The sequence below is a fragment of the Gorilla gorilla genome, chromosome 9, assembly GCF_029281585.2.
Source record: "Gorilla gorilla gorilla isolate KB3781 chromosome 9, NHGRI_mGorGor1-v2.1_pri, whole genome shotgun sequence".
NCBI lineage: Eukaryota > Metazoa > Chordata > Mammalia > Primates > Hominidae > Gorilla > Gorilla gorilla.
The window spans coordinates 7567501-7587494 of NC_073233.2; the positions used below are offsets into that span (position 1 = coordinate 7567501).

The 19994-nt window shown below is 58.8% G+C and overlaps 1 protein-coding gene across 1 annotated transcript in view; it reads left to right on the forward strand.

The window, feature by feature from the left end:
• The window catches only part of MUC2 (mucin 2, oligomeric mucus/gel-forming), a 35969-nt gene extending 35127 nt beyond the window's left edge, over positions 1 to 842 (forward strand). The window contains exons 49-51 of the mRNA XM_055355787.1: positions 1 to 20; positions 235 to 361; positions 470 to 842. The exon at positions 1 to 20 is cut by the window's left edge and continues 20 nt beyond it. Coding sequence (XP_055211762.1) covers positions 1 to 20; positions 235 to 361; positions 470 to 689 — 367 coding nt within the window. The 3' untranslated portion in view covers positions 690 to 842. The remainder of the gene's footprint in view (positions 21 to 234; positions 362 to 469) is intronic.
• Positions 843 to 19994: the final 19152 nt, after the last annotated feature.

A 19994-nucleotide genomic window follows, 5' to 3' on the forward strand; every position in this document is an offset into this window, starting at 1 on the left:
CAATGGATGCTGCAAGACCTGTGAGTACAGGGCACAGCCTGGGGGGTAGGCAGGGTGGGGGCACAAGGGCTGGTGCCATCAGCCCCGCCTGGAGTGGCTGGAGGCTGGACAATGGCCTCCGGGTGGGCAGTGAGGGCTGGGGGCTGAGGCCGAGCCTGGGGAGGGGACGCAGCGAGGGAGAGCCTCCTCGAAGATGTGGAGGCCCTGCCCTGAGCCGCTGCCCACTCTCCCCAGGCACCCCTCGCAATGAGACCAGGGTGCCCTGCTCCACCGTCCCCGTCACCACGGAGGTTTCATACGCCGGCTGCACCAAGACCGTCCTCATGAATCGTTGCTCCGGGTCCTGCGGGACATTTGTCATGTGAGTCCCAGGCTGGGAGTGTGCCTGGAGGGGGTGGTGGAGACCCCAGGGAGGCGAGAGGCCAGCGCTGGCCCCGGAAGGTCACCCCTCACTCCGCCCTCACCCCAGGTACTCGGCCAAGGCCCAGGCCCTGGACCACAGCTGCTCCTGCTGCAAAGAGGAGAAAACCAGCCAGCGTGAGGTGGTCCTGAGCTGCCCCAATGGCGGCTCGCTGACACACACCTACACCCACATCGAGAGCTGCCAGTGCCAGGACACTGTCTGTGGGCTCCCCACTGGCACCTCCCGCCGGGCCCGGCGCTCCCCTAGGCATCTGGGGAGCGGGTGAGCGGGGTGGGCACAGCCCCCTTCACTGCCCTCCACAGCTTTACCTCCCCCGGACCCTCTGAGCCTCCTAAGCTCGGCTTCCTCTCTTCAGATATTTATTGTCTGAGTCTTTGTTCAGTCCTTGCTTTCCAATAATAAACTCAGGGAGACATGCTGCACTGTGTGGTTTAGGTTGGTGCTGCAGGGGTGCGGCTTGGCCACTGTGCATGGCGGAGGCCACCAGGCTCTGCGTGCAGGACACGGGGACACCACACACACGCCACACGGTTGGCAAATCCCTTGTACCAAATGCAGAGGGGACGTGGGGGCTGCCTGCCCTCCGCTCCCCATTCTCACCCTGGGCAAAACCCCCACGGGGCTGTCAAAATGTGGTCAGATTCCCTTGTAGGAATCCCCCGGCCCTGAATCTGTGAAAAGAGCCCTGGGTTCCTTCACAGCCATCTCCCAGGCTTTCCATGGTTGGTGGGGCCTTTGTGTAGCCCCGAGGGTCAGGTGGCCCTGGGGAGGGTGTGTGTGTGTGTGTGTGTGTGTGTGTGTGTGTGTATGTGCACATGCGCACGTGTGTGTGTAGCCCCGAGGGTCAGGTGGTACTGGGGAGGGTGTGTGAGTGTGTGTGTGTGTGTGTAGCCCCGAGGGTCAGGTGGTGCTGGGGAGGGTGTCTGTGTGTGTGTGCAGCCCCGAGGGTCAGGTGGCCCTGGGGAGGGTGTCTGTGTGTGTGTGTAGCCCCGAGGGTCAGGTGGCCCTGGGGAGAGGGTGTGTGTGTGTGTGAGTGTGTAGCCCCGGGGGTCGGGTGGCCCTGGGGAGGCGGTGTGTGTGTGCGTGTGTGCGTGCATGCACGTGTGAGCATTTGCTTTGCACACGTGTCTGCATGTGCCGTGTGTATGTGATGTGTGTGCACACGTGTGTGTGCATGTGCGTGTGAGCATTTGCTTGTGTGCACACGTGTCTGCATGTGCCGTGTATGTGATGTGTGTGTGCACGTGTGTGTGTGCATGAGCGTGTGAGCATTTGCTTGTGTGCACACGTGTCTGCATGTGCCGTGTGTATGTGAGATGCGCCTTGTCCTGGGTCTCTACACTGTGAAAATGGAGAAGGTCTTAGTCCTCAGGTCACTGTCAGCTCCTGCTGCCTAGTGACAAAAGGTGGCCAGGACCTGGTGGCCCCGTCAGGGCTTTGGGGAGCTGCCAGGCAGAGCCGCCAATACCTTCAAACCTGCAGAAGTTCTGGTTGGCTCCGCGGACCCAGCTGGACAGGGGGCACTGGCTGTGGACCCTGGGCACAGTGCCCACTCATGTTGGAGAGCTGAGCCCCTGACTTCTGGGTGGAGCCCATGGAGGCTGCTTGGCCCAGAGCAGGTGCCTGGTGTCTCCTGTCAAAGGCAGCAGGTGTGTGTGGGGAGGCCGAGGCCTCTGAGCACAGTGATCCAACCTCGAGCATCCTCTGAGGTCAAAGGGGAGGACATTTGTCCCCAGACTACAAGGCTGTGCCACACCCCTTACATGTGACAAAACCCTCAGGAGGGCAGACACCTGGGCTGGGCTCCACACTTCCAAAGCCAGGGCACAACGGGTCCTCAGGGTGTGACAGGTCCTCAGGTGTGACGGGTCCTCAGGGTGTGACAGGTCCCACCTCCTGCTGTCCGGCCTCTCAAATAGTTGTACAGGCATGTGGCACCATGATTGGCTAATTTTTAAGAGCTTTTTGCTTTTTGTTCTTATCTTTCAAAACAATCCTTTGTTTTACTAAAGTAACAGGCACGTGATTTTTGCATAGTTTTGTTTGTTTTGCAGAGACAGGGTCTCACTAGGTTGCCCAGGCTGGTCTCAAACTCCTTCCTGGGTTCAAGTGATCCTCCCACCTCAGCCTCCCAAAGTACCAGGATTACAAGCATGAGCCACTGAGCTTGGCTCCTGGCAGGGGGCTGAGGCCACTGCCCTCCCCTAGCTGCCCTCCCCTAGCTGCCCTCTTCCCCATCTGACCCCAGGGAGGGCCGCGGTTGAGCAGCAACCCTGGGGTCCAAAGCCAGTTGGGACATCCCAGCTCATCAGCGCCACCCTGGGTCCTGGAGCCCGCTCGGGCCTGGGGTCTTTCAACTGCCCCACTTGGCCCAGGACAGCCCCCCAAAGGACCTGCTCATCCCCTCTGGTGGCCCCAGGAGCCCACACTGTCTAGGCCTAGGGACCTCCTCGGCGGTCAGTTGGCCTGGGCCTGCCATGGAGCCCCTGAGGCCACCCTAGAGCCTCTGGCATAGCCACGTGGGGATTCTGGGTGCTTCAGAACTGGCTCTTCCATGAAGCTGTCAGCATGAACCCCAGAGCCATCCTTGGGTCATTTCGAGCGTGGCCTGTTTCTGGTCCACCCCCAAAACCTATCACATCTCTGCCTGGCTGTGACCCCTGGGCCCAGCAGTCCCTGCACAGGCCAGGAAATGGGCAGGGCGGGGTGGGGGCACTGCAGCCAGAGACCTGGTAAGGAAGAGGTGGTCAGGCTCCCTTCAGTTTCCTCATCTGTCTCCCAGCTTGCAGCTGTGAAGAGGGGGTTCCCCTGGTGATGCAGCGTGGACACGGGTACGGCTAGGCCCCTGCCTGCTCTTCCCTGCTGTGCCCTTTAAAGCAGAGGCTACCCGGGAAGCTCCAGGAGAGCATAAGCCCTGACCCCAGTCCTTCCCCAGACAGCCCTGCCCCTTCCCAGAGTAGGCCCCACTCCTTTCCTAGGATGGGCCCCTCCCCTTCCTCAGAGCAGGCCCCACCCCTTCCCTAGATGAGGCCCCGCCCCTTTCCCAGAGCAGGCCCCACCCCTTCCCCAGAGCAGGCCCCGCCCCTTCTCCAGTGCAGGCCCCACCCCTTCCCCAGAGCAGGCCCCACCCCTTTCCTAGGACAGGCCCCGCCCCTTCTGCCCACTCAGGATCTTCCTTTTGGATTCTCTGTGTCCAGAACTCCAGTGCAGGTGTTGAGGGTGGGGAGGGAGCTGCCCCTTCAGGTGGAGGCAGGGTTGGTGCCAACGGAGGGGCAGGGAGACGCAGGGGCTCCCCCCACCCCATCCAGTCACGGTGCAGCCCCCGACTTTATCCCCAGCGCCCTCCTCTTCCTCACATAGCTCATGCCCCCAGCTGGGTCCTCCTGAGTCTCCCTAGGGGTGACTTGGGCCGGGGGCTACCTGTTTCCCCGGGCTCACCACAGTGGGCTAAGCCTACAGCAGAGGAGATAGGGAGCCCGCCAGCCAGGTGGGCAGCCTGCCACCCCCTTGGAGTAGCTGCACGGGTTGGGGCCAAGTTCTCGCATTCTCTGGAAGAAGCTGGCTGTTCTGTTCCCATGGCGGCCTCCCTGTTTCTGGGAGCAGACGGAAGGCCCCAGCGCGCACTCCTCCTTTCAGCCCAGGTGAGACTTGCTGTTGTTCCCTGGGCTGAAACAGGCCATGCGTCTGGCTGTCGGGTGCTCCGGGCTGCACCAGCAAATCACCACAAACCGGGGGCCGAAAGCCACAGGAAAGCTGTCTCCCGCAGTCCTGGAGGCCGGAGTCTGAGGTGAAGGCGTGGCGGTGCCACACGGCTGCTCAGGCTCCGGGGAAGATGCTTTCGGCCCTTCCAGCTGCAGGTGGCTCTGGGCGTTCCTTGGCTTGCGGCTGCATCGCCCATGCCCTGCCTCCGTCTCCACGGGGCTTCTCCTGGGCGTTTCTCCCTTTGCGTCTCTTCTAAGGACATTGGTCTTTGGATTTAGGGCCCACCTGATAATCCAGGCTGATCTCATGAGGTCCTCAATCTAATCACATCTGCAAAGACCCTTTTTCTTTTTCTGTTTTTGGTGACAGATTCTCGCTCTGTCACCCAGGCTAGAGTGCAGTGGTGTGATATCAGCTCACTGTAACCTCCGCCTCCCGGGTTCAAGCGGTTCTCCTGTCTCAGCCTCCTGAGTAGCTGGGATTACAGGCGCCCACCACCACACCCAGCTAATTTTGTATTTTTAGTAGAGATGAGATTTCACCATGTTGGCCAGGCTGGTCTCGAACTCCTGACCCCAGGTAATCTGCCCGCCTCGGCCTCCCAAAATGCTGGGATTATAGGGATGAGCCACTGCACCTGGCCCCGAGTCTTGGTGGTTCACGGCAGCAGGGTTCTGTCTGATTCATGCTCTGTTTGTGGCTGCGTGGATGGTGCCCTCCACCACATCTGCTCACTCCAGGGCCTAGGCTGTGGGAGCAGCTATTGCCTCCGTGGTCACGGTGTGCGGACGGGAGACCGAGGGTCTTGTCCATGTCCCAGTCCCCTGAGAGGTTCTGGCTCTGCTCAGACACTGAGTCCCTGGGGCTGCTGTACCACCACCAGGCAGGAGAGGGTGCCAGAGACGTGTGGAGGATTTAAAAACGGAAGGATCTTAGGTGCAGACAGGTGTCTGATGGGAGTCAACAGCGTGTCTCAACTCGCTATTATAAAAAGAGCAAGCCCAGACTAGAAGGAAGCCGTCTTAACCTGTTTAGGAACATCTGCCCAGAAACTACAGCACACATCGAACCCCTCCGCTTGCTGGGACTTGAGAATCACTCCCACAGAAGCCAGCGGACACGGGAGATGTTGGCGATGGCTGTGCCTTCCCTCTATGGGGGTGCTGGAGGCTTCACCAAGGCCGTGAGACAAGAGCAAGAAGAAATGAAGACCAGCATTGGGAAACAAAACTGTCCTGATTTGTTTCATTTTTATTTATTTTTTGTAGAGACAGGGTTTTGCTATGTTGCCCAGACTGGCCTTGAACTCCTGGGCTCAAGTGATCTGCCTGCCTCGACCTCCCAAAGTGCTGGGATTATAGGTGTAAGCCATTGTACCTGGCCCTTATTTCATATAATGTGATTATCAAGATGTAAAAGCCAACTGGCTGGGTACGGTGGCTCACGCCTGTATTCCCAGCATTTTGGGAGGCTGAGGCAGGCAGATCACCTGTGGTTGGGAGTTCAAGACCATCCTGGCCAACATGGTGAAACCCCATCTCTACTAAAAATACTAAAATTACCCGGGGGGTGGTGGTGGTGGGCACCTGTAATCCCAGGTACTCGGGAGGCTGAGGCAGGAGAATGGCTTGAACCTGGGAGGCGGAGGTTACAGTGAGCCGAGATCACACCATTGCATTCCAGCCTGGGTGACAGAGCAAGACTCTGCCTCAAAAACAAACAAAAACAAACAAACAAACAAACAAACATGAAGATGTAAAACCCAGAGAATTTTTGACTCTATTATTTGAACTAATGAGAGGGTTCAGTAATGTTGGAGACGAGGTTGATGAGGGAAAAACAATAGCGTATGTTTACACCAGTAGAAACCAAGTTGAAATATAATAGAAAAATACTTCATTAACAGCAGCCTCAAAACCTACGAAGATACCTATGTAGAAAACGTCAGATGGAAGGTGTCCAGGCCACTATAACATTGCAAAGGGCATAAAAGAAGACTTGACTGATGGAGACGTATGCCACGTTCATGAATGAAAAGTGTAAGTTTTGAAAAATGAGATTAATTTAAAAAAGTGAAAAACGAGGTCGATTCTCCACAAACAGCCTTTCTCAATCCCAGCTGAGCTTTTCGTGGGATTTGGCCGGCTGGTCCAAAGGTCCACGTGGAAGGCCAGAGAGCCAAGCAGAGCTAAGTGAGTTTCAGAGAAGAATCATGTGGGACGCCTGCCTCTAAGACAGCGTGGCATTGGTGCCGGGATAGGCAAGTGGATGCCTGGAACAGCCCATGTGCTTACGATGATGCTTTGAGGTGGGTGGGTGCTCCACATCTACAAGGAAGGAGGGTTGTTCTCTGCGGGTGCTGGGCCGGGCTGTTCCCTGAGTGTGCTGGGCTGTCCCCTGAGTGTGCTGGGCTGGGCTGTCCCCTGAGTATGCTGGCCTGGGCTGTCCCCTGAGTGTGCTGGCCTGGGCTGTCCCCTGAGTATGCTGGCCTGGGCTGTCCCCTGAGTGTGCTGGCCTGGGCTGTCCCGAGTGTGCTGGCCTGGGCTGTCCCCTGAGTGTGCTGGGCTGGGCTGTCCCCTGAGTATGCTGGCCTGGGCTGTCCCCTGAGTGTGCTGGGCTGTCCCCTGAGTATGCCGAGCTGGGCTGTCCCCTGAGTGTGCCGGGCTGGGCTGTCCCCTGAGTGTGCTGGGCTGGGCTGTCCCCTGAGTATGCTGGCCTGGGCTGTCCCCTGAGTGTGCTGGGCTGTCCCCTGAGTGTGCTGGGCCGGGGCTTCTCTACATGGGGAAAATTAGGGGCCTGTGTCACGCTCTAAACAAAAATAAAACACCAGGTAGATTAAACAACTCAGATGTGAAAAGGTAAACCTGAAAACATTTAGAAGGAAAACAGGCATAATATTGATGACCTCAGGGTAGGAAAGGGTTTCTTAAGTCACTAAAGTCACAAGCCATCAAAGTAAAGAGAGACGCATTTGACCACATTACATTTTAAAAACTGTGTTTGAAAAAAGACAACATAACTAAGTAAAAATACAAGCCAGGGAGTGGAAGGAGGTCATCTCTGTGCATCCGGCGCTGAGGCCAGAGTCCAGGAGATCTAGCGAACGTCATGGTCAGACAAGCAGCCCAGGGTTGAGGCGGGGGTCACGCAGGAGGAAGCACGGACAGGCGGGGGTCACACAGGAGGAGACGAGGACAGGCGGGGGTCACACAGGAGGAGACGCGGACAGGCGGGGGTCACACAGGAGAAAGCGCGGACAGGCGGGGGTCACACAGGAGGAGACGCGGACAGGCGGGGGTCACACAGGAGGAGACGGGGACAGGCGGGGGTCACACAGGAGGAGACGGGGACAGGCGGGGGTCACACAGGAGGAGACGGGGACAGGCGGGGGTCACACAGGAGAAAGCGCGGACAGACGGGGGTCACGCAGGAGGAGACGGGGACAGGCGGGGGTCACGCAGGAGGAGACGGGGACAGGCGGGGGTCACGCAGGAGGAGACGGGGACAGGCGGGGGTCACGCAGGAGGAGACGGGGACAGGCGGGGGTCACGCAGGAGGAGACGGGGACAGGCGGGGGTCACGCAGGAGGAGACGGGGACAGGCGGGGGTCACGCAGGAGGAGACGGGGACAGGCGGGGGTCACGCAGGAGGAGACGGGGACAGGCGGGGGTCACGCAGGAGGAGACGGGGACAGGCGGGGGTCACACAGGAGGAAACACGGACAACACAGGGAGTAGCCAGCAGGGAGGCTCGGCCACTGGGACCCCAGGAAGGGCGTGATAATCCTTGAGACCAGCTGAAGGTTCTCACACCTCCAGAGAGAACATGCTGGGGTATTCAGGGGAGAGCAGTTGGTCAGGGCAGCCAAGCTGAGGACACAGTCCTGCTTCTGGGCACCCAGGGAGCTGCCCACCCGGGAGGATGGAGACTGGAAATGGCCTGCATGCTGGTCCACCAGGAATGGGCTGCTCCTCTGGGCATATTCATCTCTGGATGGGGCCCAGCACTAAACCGGAACTGCCTGTCTTGACAAGGAGGCATCGCAAACCCAGCATAGAGCAGAAGGAATGAATCGCGGGTCTCTAATCCTGCACCCTGATGCTGTCCGTTTCTGTGAATGTGAAACAGGACCCTAATGCTGGACACTTACAAAAGTAGTAAAATTATAAAATATTTTGAGAGGCACTGGATTCAGGGTCACGGTTGCCTCTGGAGAGGGTTGGAGAGCAGGGAGGGGCACCCACTTCTGCCCGTGATGTTTCTTCCTTGATGGAAAACACCTGAGCTAGAGTGGCAGGTCTGATATTAGTTACAGCTGACAGTGAGGAGGCAGTGGTCATGTCCATTCCATTACTCTGTTCTTCACAGGGTTTGAAATCATCCATAATAAAAAAGTCAGAGGGGCCGGGCACAGTGGCTCATGCCTGTAATCCCAGCACTTTGGGAGGCCGAGGCGGGTGGATCACCTGAGGCCAGGGGTTCGAGACCAGCCTGGCCAACATGGCGAAACCCCATCTCTACTAAAAATATAAAAATTAATTAGATGGGCGTGGTGGCGCATGCCTGTAATCCCAGCTGCTTGGGAGGCTGAGGCAGAAGGATCACTTGAACCCAGGAGGCGGAGGCTGCAGTGACCTGAGATCGTGCCACTGCTCTCCAGCTTTCATGACAGACTTTGTCTCCAAAAAAAAAGAAAAAAGAAAGATTTAGCACTATTCATTCATTTGAGGAAAAAAGTGGCCGGCGCTGTGGCTCACGCCTGTGATCCCAGCACTTTGGGAGGCTGAGGCGGGTGGATCATGAGGTCAGATCATGAGGTGGGATCAGAAGACCAATACCCCAGGGTTGGCTCCCTAAGACCAGCCTAAACTGGCAGCCCAGGGCTGAGGGCACGGCCAGAGCTGGGGCCCTCGCCCACCCACCACCCCCCTGCATGGGGAGGGGCCTTGGGGGTGACTGAGCATGAGAGGGGCTGTGTGGAGGTGGCTGTGATGGTCTCTGGTCCCGCCTCTGGGGCAGGTGGTGCTGACAGGGCAGGGTTTGGGTAGCGGGAATCAGGGGCTCCCAGGGAAGCCTGGAGAGGCTGAGCATGGGGTTGGATCTCAACAGGCACTTTGGGAAATCTTGTTGGGGGCCGGGGCTGGTGGAGAAGAGGTGGGGTCCTCGTGGGAGGGCAAGGCAGGCCTGCTGGGGCTGGGTAGGGCCGGGGAGGGATGAGAAGGAAGAAGTGTTTCCTTTTGTTTTTTTAAATTATACTTTAAGTTTTAGGGTACATGTGCACAATGTGCAGGTTTGTTACCTATGTATAAGGTGCCATGTTGGTGTGCTGCACCCATTAACTCGTCATTTGTATTAGGTATTTCTCCTAATGCTATCCCTCCCCCCTCCCCCACCCCACAACAGGCCCTGGTGTGTGATGTTCCCCTTCCTGTGTCCATGTGTTCTCATTGTTCAGTTCCCACCTATGAGTGAGAACATGCGGTGTTTGTTTTTTTCGTCCTTGCGATAGTTTGCTGAGAATGATGGTTTCCAGCTTCATCCATGTCCCTACAAAGGACATGAACTCATCATTTTTTTATGGCTGCATAGTATTCCATGGTGTACATGTGCCACATTTTCTTAATCCAGTCTATCATTGTTGGACATTTGGGTTGGTTCCAAGAAGAAGTGTTTCTAGAAGGATCTTCCGGAGGCTGAGAGAAGGAGGGAGTGGGGAGGCTGGTGGGAACTGGGAGGGCAAGGGAAGGCGAGGCGTAGGGGCCAGAGACCCTGGAAGGGCTCCCCAAAGTGGACAGAGCATCTGGAGACCCAGAAGGTGGAGAATACGGTGGGGCCCGGTGGGCTTCAGAGGGCCTGGGAGCTGGGTAGTAGGGGCCCCCCTCGGGCACTCGAGAAAGACCCCCCCATGCTGAGCTCCAGCCATTTATTCCAGTCCAGAGGTGCAGGTCTAGGAGCACCCGAGGCCACTCCTGTCCCCAGGTCACTGTGGCTCCTGACCAGCCCTCAGGAGCCGAAGGGCGGGACCCCTCCCCGTACCCCATGTTGGTGCTGACCAGCCACTGTGTGCGTCATTAGGTAGGGCTGAATTAAAACCCCATAAATCTCATAAATAAATAAGGTGGCTGGGCCAGCCCTGTGTGCAAACACGCAGCATCGGTGTGGCCGCACCCGTTGCTGGGGGAGCCCGGGACCCCCCTCCCCTCCTCGCCCTTGTCCCCGGTCCCTTGCTCTCCTCCCTCCTCCGGAATTCCAGCTCTTTCCCTCCAAACCAGGCGGTGACACCTCTGCGCTCCCAGTGTCCTTTTGAGGCCGAAGGGGGCGGCGTCCCACAGGGCGGGGGCCAGGCCTTGTCTGGGTCTAGGGGCTCAGGACTCTGGGGGCTGTTGCATCTCTGCTTGGACCCAGAGTGGGGTCTGTGCCACCCTGGATGGCGGCTCACAGAGGGCAGGGCTGTGGGGGACAGAACTTGGGCCGTGGAGAGGCCTCAAGAGGAGGTGAGCTTGGGGCATCTCCTGGGCCCATTACAGAGCATGAGGTTGTGCGCTGGGGGCGGCCGGGGCTGAGACTGCACCGTGGGGCAGCCAGGGCTGAGTCCATTACAGAGCATGAGGTTGGGCTGTGGGGGAGGCCGGGGGCGGCCCGGGCTGAGACTGTGCGGTGGAGCAGCCGGGGCTGAGGCTGCGCCGTGCTCAGGGCTGGTTTAAGCTCCGGTCCCGGTCTTGGATTCCGTCATCTTTGGAGGGGCCTCGTTTCCAGTTTGCAGGGGGCCCCATGGGTTCTGCTCTGCAGGGGCTGTGGGAATGGTAGGTGCCCGCCCTGAGCCTGGCTCGGCTGTGATTGAATGTGTTGTGTGGCAGCCGTGTGGGTTACATGAAGGGAGAGGCTGAGGACCTCAACTTGAGGAAATTGTCATCTACAGCATCTATGCCAGATTTCAAGTCAGCGTGTGAAGAGGGTCCGGGGTGTCCGAGGGACCAACCGCAAACCCTCCCCACAGGGACCCTTTGGTGCCCAGATGGGACCCTGGGCCTGTTTCCACCATCCTGGGGCTGCAGCCTGGGCGTGGCCAGGGGCAGAGCATCAGGAAGCCCTGGGAGATAGAGGGCTTGCCCAGGATAGGGTGCAGTGGTGGACCACAGCCCCCTGAAGCCTCCACCTGCTGGGCTCAAGTCACCCTCCCATCTCAGCCTCCCAAATCTCCAGGATTACAGGCATGAGCCGCTGCACCTGGCCATGCTGCATTTTTCAATAAAGCAGAAATGTTCTTCTCAGCAGGAAACCACATTTCCAGTGCAACGGGCTCCTGCAATCTCGGGGCCACTCCCAGCCCCGAGGCACTGACCCTCTGCCCTGCGTGTGCTGAGGAGAACGTGTGTCCCTCGCCTGACCCTGCAGAGCCCACATCCTGCAGGACCCCAGGTCCAGAGGACCCACGCTCTGCCACTCCCACCCCTGCCCCAGCCCCTCAGAGCCCCCCCATCACTGTGGTGCTTGCTGCTCTTGGAAAAGTGAGGAGGGTGCAGACGGCAGGGGCCATGTTCTCCTGGGAGGCCCCTCTTGGCTTCTGCTGGTCTGGCTGGAGGCAGGGGCTGTTTGGACCTGGACCCCACCGCTGACACCGCAATTTGACCCTGACCCTTTCTTGACCCTTCTATGGCTCCTGGCATTCTTGGAGGGGCCCAGGCAGTGCCCGGATTCCTCACAGACCAGGCTGACCAGAGCCTTCCGCTAGGCACACCTGCAAACCTTTAACCTTGCTGTAGAGCCCTGGACCCTCCTGGCCTCTCGCTGCCTCACCCTCACTCCTGCTCCTGCCCAGGCGTCTGGGGACAGAGCGTGTCCTTGAGGGTGTGGAGGCCAGCAAGGGCTGCACTGCCCTCCCCATGGGCTCTCGACATGGGAGGGGCCCGGGAGACTTGGAGGGGGGTGGCCTGCAGGGATGGGCAGCCCTGGGGCGGTGGGAGGGTGGCGCGTGGCCGGCCACCTGCCAGGAGTGCTGATTGCGGCGGGCGGTAAACTGCGGGTGCCCCTTTGCGGTGCCCGGATACCTGGCGGGGAGCCCTGGGGGCTGCCCATGAGCCAGTGCCCATTTTCCTGCCCCTGGCATGGGCTCGGCATGGGACCCAGTGCCCACTGCCCATTGCACACCCCCCTCCTGCCCCAACGGCCGTCAGCACTAGTGGCCTGCTTGGCCTCACCTTGCTGTGCGGACGGGCGGTGCCTCAGGGCTGCCCCAAAATCCTGAGTCTGTGGCTGAGTGGAATCTCCAAACCACAGAGGCCAAAGAGGGCGGGGCCCCAGGAGGATGAGCCATGTTGTCAGGAGGGGCCAGTGCACAGAGGATGGCAGCCCCCTGGTCCCTGTCACGGAGTCCGCGCCCCTGCCTGTGCTGTCACTGCCTGCTTGAGTCCCGGAGAGCCGTTCACATCTGTGCCCTGCACCCGCGTCCCCCACTCCCAGGCCGGGTCCTGGTGCACCCCGGGGTCCCGGAGAGCGGTTCACATCCGTGCCTTGCACCCATGTCCTCCACTCCCAGGCCGGGTCCTGGTGCGCCCCAGGGTTGGAGGGACAAGGAAGAAGGCGTTCACACTGTGACCTCCCCTGGGGCTGTCAGGACCGGAGGGTCTTAGGCCTGGCTTGAGGATGGCCCCATCCCCACCCCGTCCTCCTGGGCCTTGCCAGCATCACTGGGTGGTCGTGGTGCCCCACTCCTGTGTGGGCCCAGAAGTGACCTACAAGTCCCACTCAGCGCGGCACCCTGGCAGCCTGGCATGGAAGGTTGTGGGTCAGGAGCGTCCCCTGCTGCCCTGGGAGCCCCCACCCACCCAGGCTGGTGGCGGCTGCTCAGGGGTGACCTGCAGGCAGGACAAGAGCCAAGGCTGCAGGGAAGCCTGTGTGTTGTCTTTGAGAGTCGGTCAGAGCCGCCCCAGCTGCCCCAGCCTCCTCTACCTCCCTCTTGGCCCAAGCAGCAGCCTCGGCTGCAGAGATGTCTGGTCAACCCGAGGAGGGCCTGGGATGTGGCCTTGGTTGAGTCAACGTTTCCCTCTCTCCCCCGAGGGGCCGGCCTCTCCTCCCTGGGGCATGTTCCCATGCTCCAGTCCAGATGAGCCGTGTCTGTTTTCCCAGGGAGGCGGGAGAATATCTTTTCCTTTTCTTTGAATAAATGTGCCCATTGCTGGCACCTGTGCCAAGCGGTTCCCAGGCCCGAGAACCCTGCCAGGCTGTGGTCCTGACCGCCCCAGGGAACCTGGAAGTGCGTGCACCTGGAGCTGGGAGAGATCCTGGATTAGCCCCCGAGGGCAGGCATGCAATGCCCGGGCCAGCCACGGGAAGCAGCTGTCCATAGCTCCACAGGCTGCATGCCAACCACGGCTGCATGCCTGGGGCCTTCTCACCCGCCAGGGCCTCTCCACCAAGCAGCGCCTGCCTGGCCACCCCTGGACAGCCCCTGGGTTGGTCAGCGGGCTCCAGGCAGGCCAGCAGGGTCTGCCCACACCACCCAGTGAGTGCTCTTGGAGGGGATGGGGGGCCTGGCACACAGTCAGGCTCAATGAACATTTGGAGAAAGACAGAAGGAATGAAGGGTCCTCCCCAACAGGCAGCTGGACGGGGGTCCGCTGTGGCCCAGCACCATGTGCCCAGCCCTCTCCCCCTGGCCGCCGTGAGGCCACCCCTTCTGTGGTGGATGGCAGCCTGGGCTGTGAGCCCTGCGTCAGCCGTGGACCCGCCCTCCCTCTCTTTCCTTCCTCTCTCTCTTTCTATCTCTCTCCATCATTTCTCTCCCTCCCTCTTTCCTTCTCTTGCTTTCTTTCTCTTTTCCCTTCTATCTCTTTTTTCTTTTTCTCTCCCTTGTACCCTCCCTCTTCCCTCCTTCCTCCTGATTCCCTCCTTCCTCCCTCTTCCCTCCTTCCTTCCTCTTCCCTCTCTCTCTCCCTCTGTCTCTCTCCCTCCCTCTGCCTCCTCTCTCTCTCCCTCTGCCTCCTCTCTCTGTCTCTCTCTCCCTCTGCCTCTTGTCTCTGTCTCTCTCTCCCTCTGCCTCCTCTCTCTGTCTCTGTCCCTCCCTCTGCCTCCTCTCTCTGTCTCTCTCCCTCCCTCTGCCTCCTCTCTCTCTCGCTCTTCCTCCTCTCTCTGTCTCTCTCTCCCTCTGCCTCCTCTCTCTGTCTCTCTCTCCCTCTGCCTCTTGTCTCTGTCTCTCTCTCCCTCTGCCTCCTCTCTCTGTCTCTCTCCCTCCCTGTGCCTCCTCTCTCTGTCTCTGTCCCTCCCTCTGCCTCCTCTCTCTGTCTCTCTCCCTCCCTCTGCCTCCTCTCTCTGTCTCTCTCCCTCCCTGTGCCTCCTCTCTCTGTCTCTGTCCCTCCCTCTGCCTCCTCTCTCTGTCTCTGTCCCTCCCTCTGCCTCCTCTCTCTGTCTCTCTCCCTCCCTGTGCCTCCTCTCTCTGTCTCTGTCCCTCCCTCTGCCTCCTCTCTCTGTCTCTCTCCCTCCCTGTGCCTCCTCTCTCTGTCTCTCCTTCCATTAGTGCATCACATGGGATGCAATGCTGGCTGAAGGCATGTGGGACAATTTTTTAGACTGTCCTTTTTCTCAATCCCTCCATAACATTCAGGCCACAGAGGCTTTGGTCCTGTCCTTGCTGTGTCCAGCATCACCTGCAGTAAAATCCAGCCTCGGTCCCCCTTTAGGACATGCGGGGACAGAGCTCCGTGGAACCCCAGCATGACATGCTGTTCACCTCTTTAAGGCTGCACGTCTTCATACTATTAAAATGGCAATCATATTTCCAATGTATGAACTTTGAGGAATATATTCACACCATAACATGCCTCTCTGTCCTTCGGGCCTTCTCAGACCTGTTCCGTCCACCTAGTGCAGGTGCCGTCAGCTTCAGCCTCCTCCTCAGAGCCCAGCCATGTCCTGCAGTCCGGGGTCCCTTGTCTGGCCAGAGGGAGGGACGTCAGGATGGGACAGGTACTCCAAGAGTTCTGACTCAAACAGCCCAGGAGGTGGTTCCTTGGGGTGTGGAAAGAGAGCAGGGGTGGTTCAGGAGATAGCCCATGGCTACTGGTCATGTGGGGTCTGAATTCTGGCTGCTCACATCTGGTTCTGCCCAAGACTTACTCAGCTTCCCAACATCTGCACCAGGAATAGAGGACCCACCTGCCCCAGGGAGAGATGACTGACCTGCCCCAGGGCCAGAGGATGCACCTGCCTGAGGACAGAGGGGTGTGAGTCCTGCCCTCTGCTCACAGGCAATCCTGGAGCATGGGCTCAAGCCTTCTGAGACTTGGTGGGGGCATGGGATTTACTCCCAGGCAGGGCTCACCTGGACCAGGGCCCTCCACTGCCCCTGGTGCTGAACTCAACCCCACCCCTGAATACTGCTGTGGGGTTGTCTATGAACATCTCCCCCAGCTCTCAGTGAGCTCCCTGAGGGCAAGACCTGTTCCAGCCCCATGAGGGCCCCATACATGTTGTGGAATGAATAAATATGAGTGAATGAGTAAGTGAATATGAATATCAATAATACAGTTGAACATGTATGAATGAATGAAGAGAAATATGTGAATGTAGATGGATGGGAATGAATGGATGGGAATGAGTGGATGAGTGAGTGAACAGGAATGAGTGGATGGGAATGTAGATGGATGGGAATGAGTGGATGGGAATGTAGATGGATGGGAATGTAGATGGATGGGAATGAGTGGAGTGGATGGGAATGTAGATGGATGGGAATGTAGATGGATGGGAATGAGTGGAGTGAATGGGAATGTAGATGGATGGGAATGTAGACAGATGGGAATGAGTGGATGGGAATGAGTGGATGGGAATGTAGATGGTTGGGAATGAATAGATGGGAATGAGTGGATGGGAATGTAGATGGATGGGAATGTAGATGGATGGGAATGAGTGGATGGGAATGTAGATGGATGGGAATGAATAGATGGGAATGAGTGGATGGGAATGTAGATGGATGGGAATGAGTGGATGGGAATGTAGATGGTTGGGAATGAATAGATGGGAATGAGTGGATGGGAATGTAGATGGATGGGAATGAGTGGATGGCGATGAGTGGATGGGAATGTAGATGGATGGGAATGTAGATGGATGGGAATGAGCGGATGGGAATGAGTGGATGGGAATGTAGATGGATGGGAATGTAGATGGATGGGAATGTAGATGGATGGGAATGAGCGGATGGGAAAGAGTGGATGGGAATGTAGATGGATGGGAATGTAGATGGATGGGAATGAGCGGATGGGAATGAGTGGATGGGAATGTAGATGGATGGGAATGTAGATGGATGGGAATGAGCGGATGGGAATGAGTGGATGGGAATGTAGATGGATGGGAATGTAGATGGATGGGAATGAGCGGATGGGAATGAGTGGATGGGAATGTAGATGGACGGGAATGAATAGATGGGAAAGAGTGGATGGGAATGTAGATGGATGGGAATGTAGATGGATGGGAATGAGTGGATGGGAATGAGTGGATAGGAATGTAGATGGATGGGAATGTAGATGGATGGGAATGAGCGGATGGGAATGAGTGGATGGGAATGTAGATGGATGGGAATGTAGATGGATGGGAATGAGTGGATGGGAATGAGTGGATGGGAATGTAGATGGTTGGGAATGAATAGATGGGAAAGAGTGGATGGGAATGTAGATGGATGGGAATGAGCGGATGGGAATGAGTGGATGGGAATGTAGATGGATGGGAATGAGTGGATGGGAATGTAGATGGATGGGAATGAGTGGATGGGAATGCAGATGGATGGGAATGAGTGGATGGGAATGAGCGGATGCATGAATGAATGAAGATGACTCAATGAATTAACAAACAACAGTCTCCCACAGTGGCCTGTGGTGTGAGCCCTGCTGCCAGCCATGGAAACTGAGGCAGAGAGGCTCCTGGCTCAGCCCTGCCCAGCCTGTCCAGCCCCTGTGATGTTGGACCCTCTGGTGCAGAGCCACCGGTCATCTGCAGTGACAGGTGGCAGTGGACGTGGGCTGAGTCGCGGTGGACTGAGTCCTGGTGGCCACTGCTTGATTTCATTGCTGGGCAGTGCTCCCGTGCAGGGTGTATTTGTCCGCTCCCCCTTGGGGTGCAGAGGCTGTGCCTTCGGTGCCTGTGGCTTCAGTGCCTGTGCCCGGGAGAGGGCTCATTCCCCATGTTGGCTCCTGTGGGCCCCTGAGCCCTAGTATTCAGTTCATTGGCTGCTGTGTGTCTACCGGGGCCGCCGTAATGAATGCCCACAACAGGTGGCTTGAAAACATGGGAAATGTATCCTCTCACCATTCAGGAGGCCAGAAGTCCCAGTTCTGGGAGGCAGAAGTGTTGATTCCCACTGGAGGCTTGGAGTACCTCTGACACACATACCCGGCCTTTCCCTATGGGGACACACATGGATGGTGGACGACACCACCCAGATCGTCCAAGAAGATTTCATCTGAGATCCACATTATACCTTCTGCCAGCAAGGCAGCCCTCCCAGGTCCCAGGGTTCAGGGTTTGGGCTTATCTTTTGGGGGCCACCCTAATCCTCCTATAGTCCCAGAGGCCTGATGTGACTCACAACTCAGCCTAAATGGTCCCCTGGGACAGATGGACGGGCAGTCCAGCAGCCAGGCAGGATGGGAGGGAGGTCCACCCGTGCTGGGGAGCTCGGACCCCTGGGCCAGCCAGGGCCTGTGTGAGGCCCATGCACAGACAGGAGCTGCTTGGGAAGTCATGGTCCTAACCCCTGATGCTGACAGGCAACGTCTCCAGATGCCCTGGTGGTGGGGAGACATCAGTCCCTCCCAGCTGGTCAGCCTGCGGACTGCTGAGCTGGACGCCGTGAGGAGCCATCTGACTCGACGGAGGAAGCCCTCATGGGGGCGTGGGATGCTCTGGGGCCTCTGCCCTACCCCCACCCCCCCGCATCCTGAAAACGACGTCTGTGTGTGGTGCAGCTAGCGTGGACCATGTCCCACGGAGGGCCCACGCCTACCAGGTCCGTCTTCTGGCATGGCCATGGTTGGGCCTTCCGCCTCACCCCCTCTGGGAGGGAGCCCTGGCCTGCGCTGGGACACCCGGCCTCCTCCGTGAGGGGTTTGTGCTCAGACAACATGAAGGCAGACAGATGCCTAGCACAGCTGGCTTGGTAAACAGAGAATGTGCCGTTTACTCCCATATCCACAGAGTAAATCCCCACGGGCAGTGCGCCGGGTGCTGGGGACCGGCAGTCTCCACTTTGGAGAGAGGCAGAGCGACAATGGCTGACCCCAGGAGTTTGGAGCTGCACCCTGGTCTGTGTGTGTAAGGCTCCTTGGCTGCACCCCACCCTGGGTGAGGGCACTGGGCTGGAGATGGGGCAGGTGGGCAACTGTCCCGGTGGCCCTCCAGCTCGGCCCCAAACCGGGCCTTTCCCACCACCCGGGGAGGACGCTGCTCATGGCCAGGCATCTTGGGCAGCCCCAGTGCACAAAGTCAGGGCTCCTGGTGGCCCAGGCAGGCTCTGTGCATGGTGGGACCACCTCAGCCTTGCCTCTTCCAAAGCAGCGCCCAACCCCAGCCCTGCCCTCTTGTTGGCTTTTCTGGGAGGCCTGTGGGGGGCCTTTCCAGTGCCCTGGTGCCGCCCCTGAGCTCTGCCCAGAGGCCTCTGAAGCAGACACCTGCCCCTGCCTCCCTGAGCCCACGCTGCCCGCTCTGTATCCTATCTAGAACTTTCACTAGCCGACATTGTCCTGTGTGCCAGCTCACTGTCTGTCCCCACGGAACAGCCATGCCACGAGGGTGGGGTCCCTTTTGTTTGGGGGGCAGAGCTCAAGCTTTTGGATCTGTTTCAAGCCCAGAGCCACCCATCAGCTGAAATACTGAAAGGAGGAAGGGGTGAGAGGAGGAAGGACTACGGGATGGACAGGGCTCTCAGCAGGCACCCCTGCCCCACTTCACAGCAGCCCTGCGGCCGGGGACGGACTTTGGCAGGGCTGGTGGCAGCTGGGTCAATCTGGGCTTTTGGGAGGCTCTGGTTCTGTGGACCCTCTAGGGCTTGTCCCCGCCTGTGACCTGAGGACTCCTGAGCTCTGTGTCTCAGTCTGCTCTCGAGTTAAATGGGGACAGTATCACATGCTACAGAAGGCCTGAGGCAAAACGCTGTCTGTAGAGACCCCAGCACAGCTGCAGCTCAGAAACAGCCACCGTTGTGAAGAAGATGCGTAAGAGTCAGTTATCATGACTACTAGCCTTTCCTTGAAGCCTGTGTGTACAAGTAAAACTGCTTGGTAGCACACACACACACACACACACACACACACCCACGAAAAGCCCGCAGCCAACTGAGCCCAGGTCTGACGCTGTCTGTCCTGACTCTAGGACACACCCGGGTTCCTGACGTTCACAGTGAACCTGTGAGCTCTGGAGCCAACGAGAGACGTTATTGGCCAACGCACTGCCCTGGGGCCGGGTCACTGGGGGGACCCAGGTAGGAGGCAGGGCTGGGGGAGCAGAAAGGCAGGGACGGGGATGGACGTGGCTGACGCTGTGACCTCAGCCAGGACAGTCCCCAAGTGGAGGAGGAGGCTGGGCCCCTCTAAGGCCGCTCTTCCCCAGCCTCCTGCCCCCCGGCCTGGGTCTTATCACCCTCACCCAGCCCCGGCCTCCCTCTCGACCCCCAATCTGTTCCCATCTCCGTTGGAGGAGGCTCCTGAGGTGGGTGCCCCTCTAGCCTGCCTGCCCCTGTCGAGGCCCTGAGGGCTCCAGAGGGGGGCCGAGGCCTGGGGATCCCGACCTCCATGTGCCTCCCGTGTCCCCCGCTGCAGCCCCACACGCACCCCACTGTCCAGCCACACAGGCCGTCTGAGGCTGGGGGCCCAGAGGCAGACTGACC